We start from the raw sequence: 16,129 nt of genomic DNA, 5'->3' as shown, positions 1-16,129 counted from the left end.
GTACCTCAGGTTACATACGCTTCAGGTTACACATTCCACTAACCCAGAAATAGTGCTCCAGGTTAAGAACTTTGCTTCAGGATAAGAACAGAAATCGGGCTCCGGCGGCGTGGCAGCAGCAGTAGGCCCCATTAGCTAAATTGGTGCTTCAGGTTAAGAACAGTTTCAGGTTAAGAACGGACCTCTGAAACAAATTAAATACTTAACCTGAGGTACCACTGTACCTCCAAAAAAGGCAATGGTTGCAGAATAAAACGCTGGTTCTTTAACCGTCTGTGTGGCAGCACTGAGGAGATGGGCCCTCGAGTCAGCGACTACCTAGCTGTGCTTTAAAACTCTGCCAATAGTTCCAGGACCTTGCTGAGACAACTTAGATGTTTGACCATCGCAATGATCTCTCTCCAAGGTGCTGACGCTTGCCTTGTCTTTACTTGGGCCAGCACCCTTCCTTAGTGATGCCTAGCAGAAACCACACGATGCAAGGAGCCAATAGGATGTTTTCTGCGCTAGAAGCTGCAATACCACCCTGTGGCCATCTGCAGTGAAGGTGAGGCAGCAATTTCCTCTGTTTGCCAGTGGGCCAATGTCAAAAGAGAGTTGCGGTGAGTCTTCAGCTCAATTGCACCAGAGGTAGCAAAACAAGATGGGGGTGTTCCTGTGCCGCTCTCATGCCTAGCCAGAAACAGCTACCATGCCCAACTACAAGTGAACTGTGGAACATGTAAAATGGCCAAGCTGAACTGAGTTCAGTATTTATGGGCTGTTTACAAATCAGGGCCTTTTTCTGCAAACGAAATCTGCCAGTTTATTTTTAATTTTTTTCTAAGAAAGATTCTGGTCCCCTTGGTTGCAAAAAATAAAAAAATAAATCTGCATATGCTAGCCCAAAGGTCCAGTGTCATCTCCAGTGGAGTACCTTATAAAATCCCAAAGTTTCCCACCCTGGATTAATGCACAAAGGAGCTGCCTTCTACTGAGTCAAACCATTTGCTCATCTTAACTCAGTACTGTACACACTGGCTGGCAGCAGCTCTCCAAGGTTTCAGATGGGCGGTATTCCCAGCCCTACCTGGTGATTGAACCTGAGATCTTCTGCATGCAAATCAGCTGCTCTACTCTACTGAGCTACAACTCTTCCTCTTGGTAGCTTAGTATGGCACCAACAGTAGCTGAAATATAATATTTAAATAAAGCAATCCACTGTTATCAGAGAATACTTCCCATCTTCCACGTACACACCAGTTCTCTCTTCCCCTCCCCACCCACCCCCAACTCCTCCCTGTCTTCTTTGAGGAACTTTCCAGAAGACATCCCTTAAGCAAAATAAGCATAGAAAAAGACATTGACACAGATCAGGAGAAGGGCGTTTGCACAGCAGATCCGAGCCCAGAAGCGGAACTCTGTCTTGCCTCCAGGGGGCTTCCCTGGGAGGGTTCCAGCCTTGATGACGCAGGGGGCGCAGGCCTTTCCGTTGCCAAAGCAACTCCACGGGAGGCTTTCCGGGAGATCTGTGAGAAAGAGAGAGCAAAGGGTTTATTCATGGAAAACAAAACAAAAAAGGATTAGACAAAGTCCTAGAGCAGGGATGGGGAACCTAAAGCAGCAACAGCTGGTGCCCATGGAAACTGGTGGGGTGGAAGACAGGAAGCCCAAGAGTAAGGGCAGCCAAAGCCAATGACAGTCAAAGCCAACTAATTCCAGTTTTGTTCCCATCCTCCTCCTCCTCTTCCTCTCTGAGTTCCTCATGGGCAACACTGAGTCTAAGGTTGAGGAGGCTGACAGCCAGGTAGGGCTGGCTGATGGCAGACTGAGGTTGGTGGGACATTGTCCCCTTCTCCCTCATGCAGGGCTGGCCCACCCATGAGGCAAGGTGAGACAGCCACCTTAGGCAGCAGGATTCACTGGGGCAGCAGATCCCGATGTAGATCTCCATTCCCCACTTTTTTCTGATATAGATCTTGACCCGCCCCTTCTTCCCTAGCAGGGTCGCCATTTTGTGGTGTGCCTCAGGTGCCACAAATCTATTGGGCTGGCCATAAAGGGTCAGCGCCCACTGACCTAGAGCCCTTCCGATGGGGCTGGGCTCCCATCATCCCCTGACCATTATCGCCCATGCTGGCTGGATCTAACGGCCAACAACTTCTCAATGGTTCCTCAGTTCTGTCCATTTGGTAGCCAAATTTCCACTGCCAGCTTAGAAGCTGCATTCTAGTCATATCAGGAATAATAAAATGCACGGTATTATAAATCTTAACCCAATGTTTCATTACCCATGGAGGTTGGTGCACATGGGTACTAATGGCTGTTCTGTGATTCCGTATCAGGTTTTTAATTTTAATTGGGAGTTTGACATCTTGCATATTGTGAAGTCCTTCGGCTACGTTCAGTAAAGTTGACGGACTGATCACAGGATATTTCAGCACCCGCCGTTCACATGAAACCACACATTCCAAAAACGGTGTAAAAAAATTAAAAGTACCAAGGTGGAAGTAATCTAATTAGACACAACAATACAGTAAGAGTAAATTTTCTGAGGTCTTAGAACAAAGGAAGGAAGTCAATTTGTGTTTATGTATGTAATGATATGGTTTTTTTCTGTAGATGTGTGCTTTTTCGTTTTTGTTTAGTTTAGTTTAGTTTCCTTTGTTTGTTTGTTTTTTTTCCCTTTTCCTTTTCTGTTGTTTCCCCCCCCCCCCCTATATGTTCCGGGGATTTTTGTTTGTATAGTATTATTTTGGATTTAATGTTTGTAATCTTTGTTATGATTCTGCACTGAAAATAAAAAAATTCTAAAAAGAAGAAGAAGAAAGAAACCACATATTCCAACGGGCTTTTCTTTTTCCTGCCCCTCTGAGAGAGGATGTCGTTCAAATCATGCCCGAGGCCTACCATCGGTCTGTGAGCTGGAAAAGCCGTCCTCAGGCAGCGATTTGGGGTTGGGGAGTTGGGGAGGAAGGGACTCCTCCTCACGAAGAGTCCACCAAGTCACAAACTTTACCTGCAAATATAAAAAAGTAGGGGGAAAGCCAATGAAATACAAAGTTGCATTTGCTTATGAGCGTCATTACCATTGATAGCCAAAGCATGACGTTGTGAGGTAAAATGTGCCGCTGGCAGGAAAGCAACGCTCCTGACAGAAACACAAGGGATATGTTCACTCGGCAGAGATATTGGAGAGGAACAATGGGTGAAATTTGCACCTTCCTTCAGTGTACAGGAAAAAGAGTTTGAGGGAAGTAGCGCGCCCAGGAGAAGTTCTGGAAGGTTCCGCGGCTGCCCTCTACGCAGGCAGTTCCTAGTTTGAGGCCACTGATAAGGCCCAGAAACCCTAGAGTTTCGCTCAAATTAGACTTGTGAAAATTTACAGTTCCAAGTTTTCTGTGTCAGTTAATTTCAATGGGTCTGTTCTGAGTATGTCTAAAATTGGATGAAGCCCCTACACTCTGGCGGTAGCTTTTGGACAGAATTATTATTATTATTATTATTATTATTATTATTATTATTATTATTGACATGCCTTTTGCATAAGTCTCAGGGCAGTGTAGTCATTAGAGTAAAAACAACTATAATAGTTTTAAAATAAATAAATAAATAAACAAACAAACAAACCCATACAGAAAACAACTAAAGGTGGTCTTTAAAATGGCATTTTATTTCATTTAAACGAATTTGTAAGTCTGCTAACGCTTTAAAATCCTTTTTTACACTTTGTACAAAAATAAAATCTCTAACTCGTGTGCGACATAAAAACAATAAACAATTTTATTAAAACAAAAATAGGCGATAAAACGAAACTGCTAAATGGACAAGCCTACCCAGATGCTTAGAAAATTGAGGCAAATTTAATCCGTTTCGGTATTTGAACTTTTGTGTGTTTTAAAGTAGGGTAGTGATTCCCCCCCCGCCCCCGATTTAATTGTTTTATCTTTTTGTAAACTGCTTTGAGGTGGTTGAGGTTTTTTTAACCATTAGGCAGTATATACATTTTATGAAATAAATAATTAACAAACAAAAAAACCAAAACAGATAAAATAAAAAGATGAATTTGGGGGATTCAAATTTGTATATATATATATATATATATATATATATATATATATATATATCCCCAATATTATGGGTCAGAGAAACTCCTGTAATATCAGACCCTCCCAAATGCAAATTAACAGTCAAGACGCAAAACAAACCCTAACAGGAAGGCCTGTTCTACTGACCCCTGACCCGCCCCCCATCTTGATGTTTTCCGCTCGTGCCAGCCTCCTGCCCTGAACCCTGTCAGAGGTGTCTCCTTGGCACCACCTTCCAGGTGCAGAGAGATCCAGGCAACGCCCACCGTGTTTTCTCGTGCCACCCAACCGTCCGTTCTCTCTGGGCACACATCAGAACAAACCACTCCGCTCGGCATGTCCCAATACGTCTGAGAGGGCCCTGGTGCCAAGGAAGGGCAGTCTTCCATAGCTAGGGGTGGTGGTTAGGTGGCACAAGCATGGCTCGGCCTCTCTGGGTGGAGTGGAAAAGACTTCTTTCTTTCTTTCTGTTCCTTCAAAGGTGGTTTAACAGAAAGGATTCTGCCTCGGGCAATTGCTTCGATCAGAAGCAAAGGGAGCAATCAGTTTGGGCCTGTGTCACTATCAGGGCAAGGAAATCCTATCAAGTGTCAATGCCAGGCAGCCATTTTCCCATGCCAAAGCAGAGCAAACGATCCTTGTTTTAAAAAGCTTTTTGCTCTCCCCCTGTTCCAGAAAGAAATGAGGGCTTTATTTCTGAGGGCAAAAACAGTGAGTTTTACCCTCCCAGTGAATTTCAGCTGATTTCATTTCGTACACGGCATTTCCTATTGTAAGGTGCTCGGAAACTACGGTGTTCAGGCAGTACCTAAGCTATGAAAACACATTTAAATAATTGTCATTTAATTAATAATATGAATTATTAAAATAAATTTTGCGGAAGGGCCGTGACTCAGCCGAAGGGCACCTGCTACTTCTCTCCTCAGATGCCATCATTGCTCTGTCACATGGAGGATGGAGCAAACTTATTTTCTCCTGCTCTGGAGAGTAGGAAATGGATTCAAGTTACAAGAAAGGAGAGATTCCGACTAAACGTCAGGAAGAACTTTCTGACCGGAAGAGCTGTTCAACAGTGAAGCAGTCTCCCTTGGGAGGTTGTACAGTCTCCTTCCTTGGAGGTTTTGAAGCAGAGGTTTGGATGGCCATCTGTCATGGATGCTTTAGCTGAGATTCCTGCATTCCAGGGGGTTGGACCCCTCAGGGTACCGTCCAAATACAGTGGACGCTCAGGTTGCGAACGTGACCTGTGCAAGATGCACATTCACAACCCGCAGTGGCACGTCTGCGCACGTGTGGGTTGCGATTCGGCGCTTCTGCGCATGCACAAAGCGTGATTTAGCGCTTCTGTGCATTTGCGACCACCGAAACCTGGAAGTAACCCATTTCGGCAGGTCTGTAACCCAAAAAAACGCAACCTGAAGCATCTGTAACCCGAGGTATGACTATATACAGATCTGTAATTCTCTTGCTTCTCCTCCTCTACGCCACTGGGGCAGCTCGGCTCACCTGCTTACAAGCTCTACTCACCTGGGATTCGGCGGGGGGCTGAGTCAACAAGCTGATGCCCGCCACCACCATGGCAGTCAGCAGGAAGAGGAGGGTGGCAAAGTGAAGATAGTGGAGGTCCTTCACGAGGGAAGGGCGCCTGTCCGGGACACCACACCGGGGCGTGGGGTGCGCAAACTCCAAGGCCATCCGGCTCAAGCCAATGACCAGCCCCACCATCAGGCCCCAGAAAGCCCCCTGCAGATAAAGACAGGGCCCAAAAGACTGAAATTCTAACCTCCTTGGTCAAGGCCTCTGGAGAAAGCAGGTAAATTTCGGGAGAAGGAACCAGAAACAAGGAGCAAGTTGTTTTCTTTCCTTTTAATGCCAGACTTAACCACCCTCTTCCCTCATCGTACTGAAGTTGTGATTGAGCCCTTCAGGCTTCAACCAGACTTATTTAATTAATTTTATTCATTCCCTGCTCTTCAGCAGGTTTCCCAAGGTGGCTAAGGAAAAGAAAGCAAACTAAAATTCCCAATGGAAACAGTTAAAATGAAAGCCGCTTATATCCCACAATAAAAAAGCGCAATTAGAAGCCTGAGCCTCAAACCACTTCCATGCAGGATAAACATAACATCAACATTCACACTCAACCCAACAGAACACAGATTGCATCCACATATCCACAAATAATGCTATATAACATAGTGACACATGCAAACATGCAGGACACACTACACAACAGAACGCCACGTTTGCGTAACAGATGATAACGCCACATCCACAGAACAGAACACCATACCAACATAAGATAACGTAACACCACATCCACAAAGCATCGCAACGCATCCACACAATGTAACATCAAAGGACCACAGCCACACATTCACTTAAAGTGGTATAGAGCCCACGTATACATTTGTAGCAGAGACCTACAGTTTACAAACAGGTGCAGCTTTCACAAAAGGAAAGCAAATGATTGCAATGCAAATTTGGGTGATTCGCATTGCACATATTATCATGGGGTTTTCCCATTTGGGGACAGACTTGTAAGGGACAGGAAAAAATGCAGAGGGTAGGAAACAATGAGGAGACAAGGGTAGACACTGGTGGGTTACTCCCCTGACCTTAAAAAATGCACCTGTTCTACTATGGGCAACATTGCATATCCACCCACCAGTTCCTGGATTTATGTTTTAAATAGTGCTTCTCTCTTTTTTTAAAAAAAATAATACAACAAGGAGAGCCCAAGGCTCAGATTCTCTCTTTGGCAGATTCTCTCCACTTAAGGGGCATCTCAAGTTGCAGGGCTAGGAAAGACTTATGCTTCGGGGCAGAACATCTGCCTTGCGCACAGAAGATCCCATGTTCAATCCCTGATAACTCCAGGTGGGAATGGGACAAACTCAAGCCCTAGATGAACACTGCCATTCTGTGCAGACATTGCTGAGAGGTGGCTCAACAGTCTGACTGAGCTTAAGGCAACTTTCAATGTCCCCCCTTAAGTCATTTATTAAAAACATATACTATATCTTACTATATAATATTATTGCAAGGAAATGTCATCACGCTGCAGTACACCTGGTCACCAGTAGGGGGCCATGTGAGCAGGATGGTAGTGGAAGCGAGCAAACAAGCAGGCTGGCAGGTGGTCCAGACAGGGGCTTCCCGTTCACCCTGTTGTCATGGCCACCGCCACCCACTTGCTCGCTCTCAGGCACAGCAGGGCAAGGCAAGCCCAGCGTCAGAGGGGGCGAGTGGTCTGGCTGAGCGAGAAAGCGAATGGGCAGGTGGTCCGGCAGAGTAAGCAACTAGGGAGGCAACTAGGTGGGTGGGCCTGGCAGGTCTTTGCATGCTCCTAGTACTCCATCAGTGTCAGAAGGAAGCATGCATTTCAAAATGCATGCTTACTGTCTGCCAGCTGCAGCGCGAAGCGCAAGGGAGAAAGGCCTTTTCCTCCTCTTTCCCCTCTCCCCCGCAAGTGGTAGCAACAGCGGCAGTAGGGGGGTTGTGTTTGGGGCAAGCTGTTGGCAGAGGGAGTTTGGAGTGAATTGTTGGGGGAGTTTGGGCTGAGCTGTGGGCATAGCTGTCAACCTTCCCTTTTTTCGCAGGAAATTCCCTTATTCCAGCACCGTTTCCCGCTGCTTCCCGCTGCTATCCCGGATTGTTAGATATCCCGTAGACTGTCCCCGGGACAGGTGAGGCTGCTGATCCCTTATTTTCAAATCTGAAAGTTGACAGCTATGGCTGTGGGGAGTAGGGTGGGAATGGCAGGGAGGTGGGGATGGGGTACTGAAGGAGCTGTGAGTGGGGGGTCAAGGAAGAGGATAGGGGTGGCTAGGGTGTAGGGAGTTTGATGGACTGGCAAGATGGCTCGTAATGGATAGCTCAGTCAGTAGAGCATGAGACTCTTGATATCAGGGTTGTGGGTTTGAGCCCCATGCTTGGCAAAAGATTCCTGCATTGAAGGCTTCGTCACGATGAGCCTCATAGTCCCTTCCAACTCTACAATTCTATGATTCCATGGGGTTGGCGAGCAAAGTGCGCAAGGGCATCAGTCTCTAGTTTATATACCCCCATTGTTCAGCCCAAACACTGAGGTCCAGCTCCGAGGGCCTTCTGGTGGTTCCCTCACTGCGAGAAGTGAGGTTACAGGGAGCCAGGCAGATGGCCTTCTTGGTGGTGGCACCCTCCCTGCGGAATGCCCTCCCATCAGATGCCAAGGAAATAAACAACTATTGGGCTTTTAGAAGGCAGCCCCGTGCAGGGAAGTTTTTAACGTTTGAGGTTTTGTTGTGTTTTTAATATTTTGTTGGGAGCCGCCCAGGGGAACCCAGTCCGATGGGCGGAATATAAATAATAACTTTCTTGTTATCATTATCAGCTGTTATATATGAGCGTACCTGTTCATTGGCTCGCTTCCAGAAAACAGCCAAGAGGAAGACAGCCGTAACTGGCGGGGCAAGGTAGCTAGTGACAGATTGGATGTAGATGTAGAGCTGGCCGCTGTTGGAGCTCTGCAGGATTGGGATCCAAACCACGCTGACAGCAACTAGGACAATAGTGACTATCCTGCAAGGTTAGCGATAAAAAAAAAATCACAAGTGAAACATCATCATCATAAGAGTGGGTTTTCTGGGGGAAAGCAGCGAGGCAGAGGCAAAACCTCTCAGACTTGTGGCTAGAACGCATGGAAACAGCGGAAGTGTGGACAAGCTCCATGAGGACTTGGTTGACCACAAACTTGACATGAGCCAACAGTGTGATGTGGCAGCTAAAAAAGCCAATGCAATTCTGGGCTGCATCAATAGGAGTATAGCATCTAGATCAAGGGAAGTAATAGTGCCACTGTATTCTGCTCTGGTCAGACCTCACCTGGAGTACTGTGTCCAGTTCTGGGCACCACAGTTCAAGAAGGACACTGACAAACTGGAACGTGTCCAGAGGAGGGCAACCAAAATGGTCAAAGGCCTGGAAACGATGCCTTATGAGGAACGGCTAAGGGAGCTGGGCATGTTTAGCCTGGAGAAGAGGAGGTTAAGGGGTGATATGATAGCCATGTTCAAATATATAAAAGGATGTCACATAGAGGAGGGAGAAAGGTTGTTTTCTGCTGCTCCAGAGTAGCGGACACGGAGCAATGGATCCAAACTACAAGAAAGAAGATTCCACCTAAACATTAGGAAGAACTTCCTGACAGTAAGAGCTGTTCGACAGTGGAATTTGCTGCCAAGGAGTGTGGTGGAGTCTCCTTCTTTGGAGGTCTTTAAGCAGAGGCTTGACAACCGTATGTCAGGAGTGCTCTGATGGTGTTTCCTGCTTGGCAGGGGGTTGGACTCGATGGCCCTTGTGGTCTATTCCAACTCTATGATTCTATGATTCTATGATTCTATGACTTCTTATGTTCTAGGTTACAGGAGAAGAACCTTATCCAAAGGCCACCAGAACCCTGGAGGGGCGAGTGAGGTCTTGTTCACACAAATACCGAGCAAATGGCAGTCCAGGCCACGGCATTTCAAAAACCCTGCCTGTGTCAAAGAAGTCATGCGCAGCAGAGGCTGTGTGCAAGACTTCGCTTTCTCCATGCACGGGAAAGTATCAGCCGCCCACACCCTGAGAGGGTCACCGATGCAAGATATAAAATAAGGGAGGGCTTTGCAAGCAAGCAAAATCGAATGCTCCTCAATTGCACTGCAGGCCGGTCTAATCTGTGCATTTTATGCATATCTGGAAGTGGTCCTTGCAGGGTTATATTGCCTTTGCAGGTAACCGAGAAGGCAACTGAGATGAAAAACTTGTTCCCGTGGGCTGGGCTTCACTCAGCACCTCGACTGACGCAACCAGATTTTGCAGCAGACAGGAATGGTGGGATCTGCAACGTGGGATTACTGCAGGTTTGCCAGCGAGTCCTACCAAGGGGCCCCAAGAGCTTCTGGGAAGCCAGCACGAAAGGAGTTGGCAGACACTGAGATGCATGCAACGCCTTGCAAAAGCAAACCTTTACAAGCGTCAGGGTAATAGGGGATCATATAAGGGGAAACAGGTCTCAGCCTGTTGGGCTTGTGTGTTGCTTTTCGAAAACCGTTTATTTACACCCGAGGCCACAGATGATCTGCTTAATTAAATAAAGAATCCCCGTGCAGTTATTATGTAAATAAAGAAACTAAACAATTTTTAAAACAGGAAGCGGGGAAAATAGTACCCCGGTCAACTCTTGATTATTCCGGCACTTCTCAGCCGAAGCAAACATTTTAATGGCTGCAGACCCGGAAGCAAAACCGTACAGCTGTCCCAGGATGGCACCCCATCAAAGGAGGGTGCTGTCATGGGAAGTACATGTTGCACCACTTCTCTGTGGCAGCAGTAGATCCAGGATTTGTCCATCTCAGGGCAGTATGTCTGAGTCAGGCCTCACACAGCCAGGCAGACACACACCCCTGTCTTGACACGACTCTTTTTTCAAAACAAAGTAAAGGCATCAGTCAAATTCTCTCTGCTCAAGTTCTTTCTCAACAGCCAGTTTCAACCTAAGTCATGTTATGGGCAGATGTGTTCAGGTGGATTCTCAGCCCAGTATGCCTGAAGGAGCGTCTCCACTCCCATCAATCAGCCCGGACACTGAGGTCCAACTCCAAGGGCATTCTGGTGGTTCAATCACTGCAAGAAGTGAGGTTACAGGGAACCAGGCAGAGGGCCTTCTTGGTAGCGGCGCCCACTATGTGGAATGCCCTCCCATCAGATGTCAAGGAAATAAACATCTGACACCTGAAGGCAGACTTGTTTAGGGAAGTTTTTAATGTTTGATGTTTTATTGCTTATTATTATGATTGATAATATTCTTTTTAGAGCCGCCCAGAGTGGCTGGGAAAACCAGAGTGGGGTATAAACAAACAAACAAACAAACAATATTGTTGTTATATTTTTCAACATTATTATTATTATTATTATTATTATTATTATTATTATTACTACTACTACTATTATTATCATCATCATCATCATCATCCAGGCTTGCTTTGCCCCACAAGTGGCATATAAATAAACCAGGACATAATACAGTCATACCTCGGGTTACAGATGCTTTGGGTTGCGCACCGCACCACGCCGAACCCAAAAGTACCGGAATAGGTTACTTCCGGGTTTCACCGCTTGCGCACTGAATTGTGACCCACGCGTGCGCAGAAGTGCGGGTCGCGGGTTACGAGCACTGCGGGTCGCGAACGTGCCTCCCACACGGATCACGTTTGCAACCCAAGCATCCACTGTAGTTCAGAATTTACCCCTGCACCACTGGCCCTGTAGAAATTATAAAGGGGGAGGATGATGTCATATGGAAAATGAGAATGCCTTTCCAAATGCCTGACACACACACGGCCAGCAGGAGCTAAGGTGTGTCAGTTTCCCACCCCCTCCCCTCTTCACAAGATAACGCCTGTCATTGATCAAATGCGCAGGGTGAGTCACGCCCACCCATTCACTTCCAAGAATCCCGCTCCATGTGTCAGTCTCCTCCGCCTGCCTTTCCTTAATCGCCCGGCTGTTTGCGCAAGAGATATTGTGCAGAAAAGAGAAAGAGGCGAGGAGAGCTCTTGCATCCTTCATCATCAGGCAGCTGCCAGGGAAAAGGAAGAGTTTACACCCAAGTAAAGAGGGAGGGGGAAATGATATCCTTATAAGGGAAGACTGAAGCCAACTTCCTGCACGGCGACGTTCCTACACGCTTTATTATTTCCTTTTCTTTCTCTTAGTAGTTCATTCCCCATGGTAATCTGTTGCGTCTCAATGCATTCATCGGCATGTAGGTAAGGAAGTTGGAAGTATAGAGCAAAGTTAGGCAGGCAGGCTGAGAGGCCGAAGCCAGGGTGTCCTGCCTCCCTGCGGTCCTCAGACTCTCAGCTTGGTTTTTGCCAAAGGCTTTAATGCCTAGTAGATCGCTGTGGTAGATAAGTCAGGTTACGAGACAGATAGGTCCTGATTCTCACCCTGTGGCTCCTCCTCACTCCCCTCTGGCCAGCCCTGCCAAGATGTCTCTACAGGGCTCCTGGCACACCCACAGCCCCACCCACTTTTTGCATAACATTTGCATTTTCTCATTTGCATGCGCAGGTGCAAATTGAAGCGGCAAGGCTTACTCCGAACCATGGAGTGCCAAGAGGATTTGCTGGGCCCAGGATACTTTAAGCGGATCGGGCCCTCCACAAACTAGGATGGCAGGTGGGGTCTCACTGAGACTGTATTCTGCACTGCGCCCAGGTGCCCTTGAAAGCAAATCTCTTTCTTTAAGTTTAAAGGAAGGAGGTAGCAGCTACAGACATTAGGACCAGTGCTGTATTTACGTATAAGCTAAACAAGCTATAGCTTAGGGCCCCACTTTCTTGGGGGGGGCACAAAAAAATTTAAAGGGGGGAAAACTGAATGTACATTTCCAAAATATAAGATAAAAAGCAAATAAAATAAAACCTACATACAGCAACAGTGTTTTGTTTTGTGTGGGCTCCTATGATGTAAGTCATGGGCCCCACCTGCTAGCCTGTCCCCTAAAATATCACTGGTTTGCTGTTTTCTATATATAGGGTGCCTACATTCTGCACGGACTGGTTGCATGGCAATGTGCAAATGGCTTTAGAAGGATACCTATTAGGTCCATAAATTATCATATAGCATGTATTCAACACAAAAAACAGCAACCATTTGTTGTTGACAAAGGACAGCTGGACATAGGAAGCCCCCATTACCTTCAGTAGCTTAGGGCCTCATCAAACCTAAATCCTGCCCTGGTTAGCACCCCAGTGCAAAAGACCCAGGGTGACCCCTGATAACAGCCCTGTACAACGCTATCCTATAAATGCCACGTGTCTTATCATACTTCGCTCTGCCAGAAGAAAACCGTGCCAGTTCCATCCTTCTTGTAACATCTGGCTTGATGTTTAATAATTGTGTTCTGTGGTTTCTTTTGGCTGCTAGCTGTCTTGTGGTCCCTATCGTTTGAAGAAGTATTTTCAGTGAACAAACACGCCGACATCCAGTAATAATGAATGGCTTTGTTTTCGCTGAGAGATCTCAGCGTCCTGATAAAGTCGCCACACAGTCCCACCCCAAAGAGGAGCCACCCTCTTTCACAAATGGGTAAAGTGAGATAAGACAGCATCATTTTGTCCCCATGAATCAAAGTCAGGGATACAGAAGTGACTCCTGTCTCCAGTTAACCATCAACATATCTGAAGATCCCCTTTAAGCAGAGAAGCAGCGGCATTTCAGAACCACGGCATTTAGTTATCTGGGGGCCCATCTGCCCTATACATTTAAAGCAGCGCCGTACCAGTTTAAATTGCCATGGCTTCCCCCAAAGAATCCTGGGAGATGTAGTTTATTAAGGGTGCTGAGAATTGGCAGGAGCCCCTGATTCTAATTCCTCTTCCTAGGGAACTCTGGGAAATGAAGCTCTGTGAGGGGAATGGGGGAGTCTCCCAGTGACTCACAGCACTCTTAACAAACTACAGCTCCCAGGATTCTTTGGGGCAGGCCATGACTGTTTAAAGTGGTATACCTGCTTTCCACATATGGAGCCAAAGGGGCCTGGGAAGCTGATGATTTGCTGCTTAAAAGAAATCACCGGCCTAGTAGCTGGATTTATTACTGACAAATGAAGCATTGCGAAATCGCTGAAGAATTAGGTTAGAGTTTGGGAGAGCGCATTCCTGCAAGCTCCCTTGTTGTTGTTGTTTTTAATTGCTTCGTTGCAGCTCATTTGGCAGGTTACCTCTCCCTCTTGCTCTCTCTCATTCCGTGTTCACACATCGAAGCAAATCGATTAAGCCCAAAGAGACAAAAGGAGGAAAACAATTAAGTCAAGGCGTGTCCCGCCTTGCCAAATGCCATCTAAGGCTGGCTGGCTGGAATCATCAGGGGAGTGTCCCCAAATTGCTACTCTACGGCAATTGAAATTGCACAATCGAACGCAGGGACCAGACACGTCACATAAAATAGCAGCAAGAGGCTGCGTTCCAGATTTAGCTGTGGGTAAATATGTGCATGGGGGATGCGGGTGGCGCTATGGTCTAAACCACTGAGACTCTTGGGCTTGCCAATCGGAAGGTCGGCGGTTCGAATCACCGCGATGGGGTGAGCTCCCGTTGCTCGGTCCCTGCTCCTGCCAACCTAGCAGTTCGAAAGCACGTCAAAGTGCAAGTAGATAAATAGGTATCGCTCCGGCGGGAAGGTAAATGGCATTTCCGTGCGCTGCTCTGGTTTGCCAGAAGCAGCTTAGTCATTCTGGCCACATGACCCGTAAAAACTGTCTGCGGACAAATGCTGGCTCCCTCGGCCAGTAAAGCGAGATGAGTGCCGCAACCCCAGAGTCATTCGCGACGGGACTTAACTGTCAGGGGTCCTTTACCTTTAAATATGTATATATTATCAGGAAAGAAGAAGAAGAAGCCCTGCCAGCCATTAGCTGCCTCCAGTCTCCTACATTGGTTGAGCTACTGTGACATCACAAAATCTGTCTGAACAGAGACATTGGATTCTTATCTCATTATACATGACTAAGCCATTTCTCGCCTTCTCACCCCTTGCCTTTTCCTGTAAGACCTATTACAGTCGTTAAGAGTCGTCAACAGGCTCATCTCAGCTATCTGCCAATCTCCCATTCCCACCACCCTTCTGAGTAATACCCCTCCCCACCTTCTCACTATATAGAAGGATCTGGCAACTTCTGTTTCAGTGTTTCAGCATGCACACGAAAGCTCATACCAAGAACTAACTTAGTTGGTCTTTAAGGTGCTACTGGAAGGAATTTTTTTATTTTGACTATGGCAGACCAACATGGCTACCTATCTGTAACTATCACAAAATCCACACATTCTTAATTGTCACGGGAGAGGCAAGGACCAGCAAAGGAAAGTTGACTTCATTAACATTCTCAGTGTTGCTGGGAGGGGGAAGGACCAGCATATGAATGCTGATCACTGGCACATCTGGTGGGAAGAAACAATATTTTGATTTTGTTCTGTGAACAGCCCTGAGACCTCCGGGTATAGGGCGGTATATAAATTAAATAAAAAATAAAAGAATAAAAAGAAAGTGGGAGGTCAATTGTTTCGGCTTCAAAATGAGGGATGGGGTTAGAACTTAATTATCCTTCCCTTCTATATCTCCACCATTAGTCAGCAGATCCTGCCTTATTTATAGGGTAACCAGCCTCATATAACCAACATGCTTAAGTCTAATTAATGCACGAAGGGGTTAATACCATAGAGTAAGCTGTCCTGCTACATTTAGCTATGTTCATGTCCCTTACCCTGGGAGGAAACAGGTAATCAGGTCTAATATTACCCCCCTGTCTACCTGAGAAGACTATTGTGTAAAGGGCTTCTCTTGAGTCCCTATATCAATAACCTAGGAACTTTTGCCACTTCTTAACTAAGCCAAGTTTTACTGCCTGTGCATCTTTCTAAAGAACATGAATCTGACCTCAGGAGAGTTTGTAAGTAAACCATTTTTAACTTCCCAAATGTGTGGTGTTTTTCTATGCTAAGGGAATTGGGAAACTGTGGGAAGAAACTTTTTAAGGGGACATTTCAGAACTCACTTTAAAGGGCACCTTTTTAGGTTTTACAGACTGTATTTTCATGCTTTCCTTTCCTGCATGTTTTGCGATTTTAAATCTCCGCTGGGGTTCTCTCAGCAAAGAGTACTTCCCCCAAATTGAGTTTACGCATATGGAACAGGGCAAGATGATCATGCCTTTTGCCTCGGGCAGCAAAATGCCTTGAACCAGCCGCACTGACCCACATGGCCAAATATGTCAATAAGGCAGGGTGAGTGAGGAATTCCCTCCAGGCAACCTGCTGCCACTGTGAGCAACACAAGGAATGCAGGCCAGCATTTTCGTGAGGGGCAGGGGCAAGTCATTCTGCAGAGCTTTTAGCAATACGGTTAAAGGCACAGCAGAGGACAAGGGAGACTGCGTTGAAGGTCAAGCAGAATACACAGCAACTTTTACAGGGCATTCCTTGGGCTGTTCAGAAATGCAACCCGATAAATTGGTGGATCACTCGGTTAATTAATGATCT

At 46.5% G+C, this 16,129-nt stretch overlaps 1 protein-coding gene across 1 annotated transcript in view; it reads right to left on the bottom strand.

The window, feature by feature from the left end:
• Positions 1-220: 220 nt before the first annotated feature.
• SLC5A10 (solute carrier family 5 member 10) overlaps positions 221-16,129 on the bottom strand; it is a gene marked incomplete at its 5' end in the record, with an annotated part of 98,321 nt that continues 82,412 nt past the window's right edge. Inside the window, 4 exons of the mRNA XM_083474601.1 lie at positions 221-1,508; positions 2,890-2,998; positions 5,595-5,810; positions 8,459-8,627. Of these exons, the coding sequence (XP_083330727.1) occupies positions 1,315-1,508; positions 2,890-2,998; positions 5,595-5,810; positions 8,459-8,627 (688 nt within the window). The 3' untranslated portion in view covers positions 221-1,314. The remainder of the gene's footprint in view (positions 1,509-2,889; positions 2,999-5,594; positions 5,811-8,458; positions 8,628-16,129) is intronic.

The sequence above is a fragment of the Podarcis liolepis genome (genome assembly GCF_965112155.1).
Source record: "Podarcis liolepis genome assembly, chromosome: 14".
NCBI classification, from domain to species: Eukaryota; Metazoa; Chordata; class Lepidosauria; order Squamata; family Lacertidae; genus Podarcis; species Podarcis liolepis.
The sequence above is the reverse complement of the archived record's forward strand: the minus strand, read 5'-3'. Positions and strand labels throughout refer to the sequence as shown.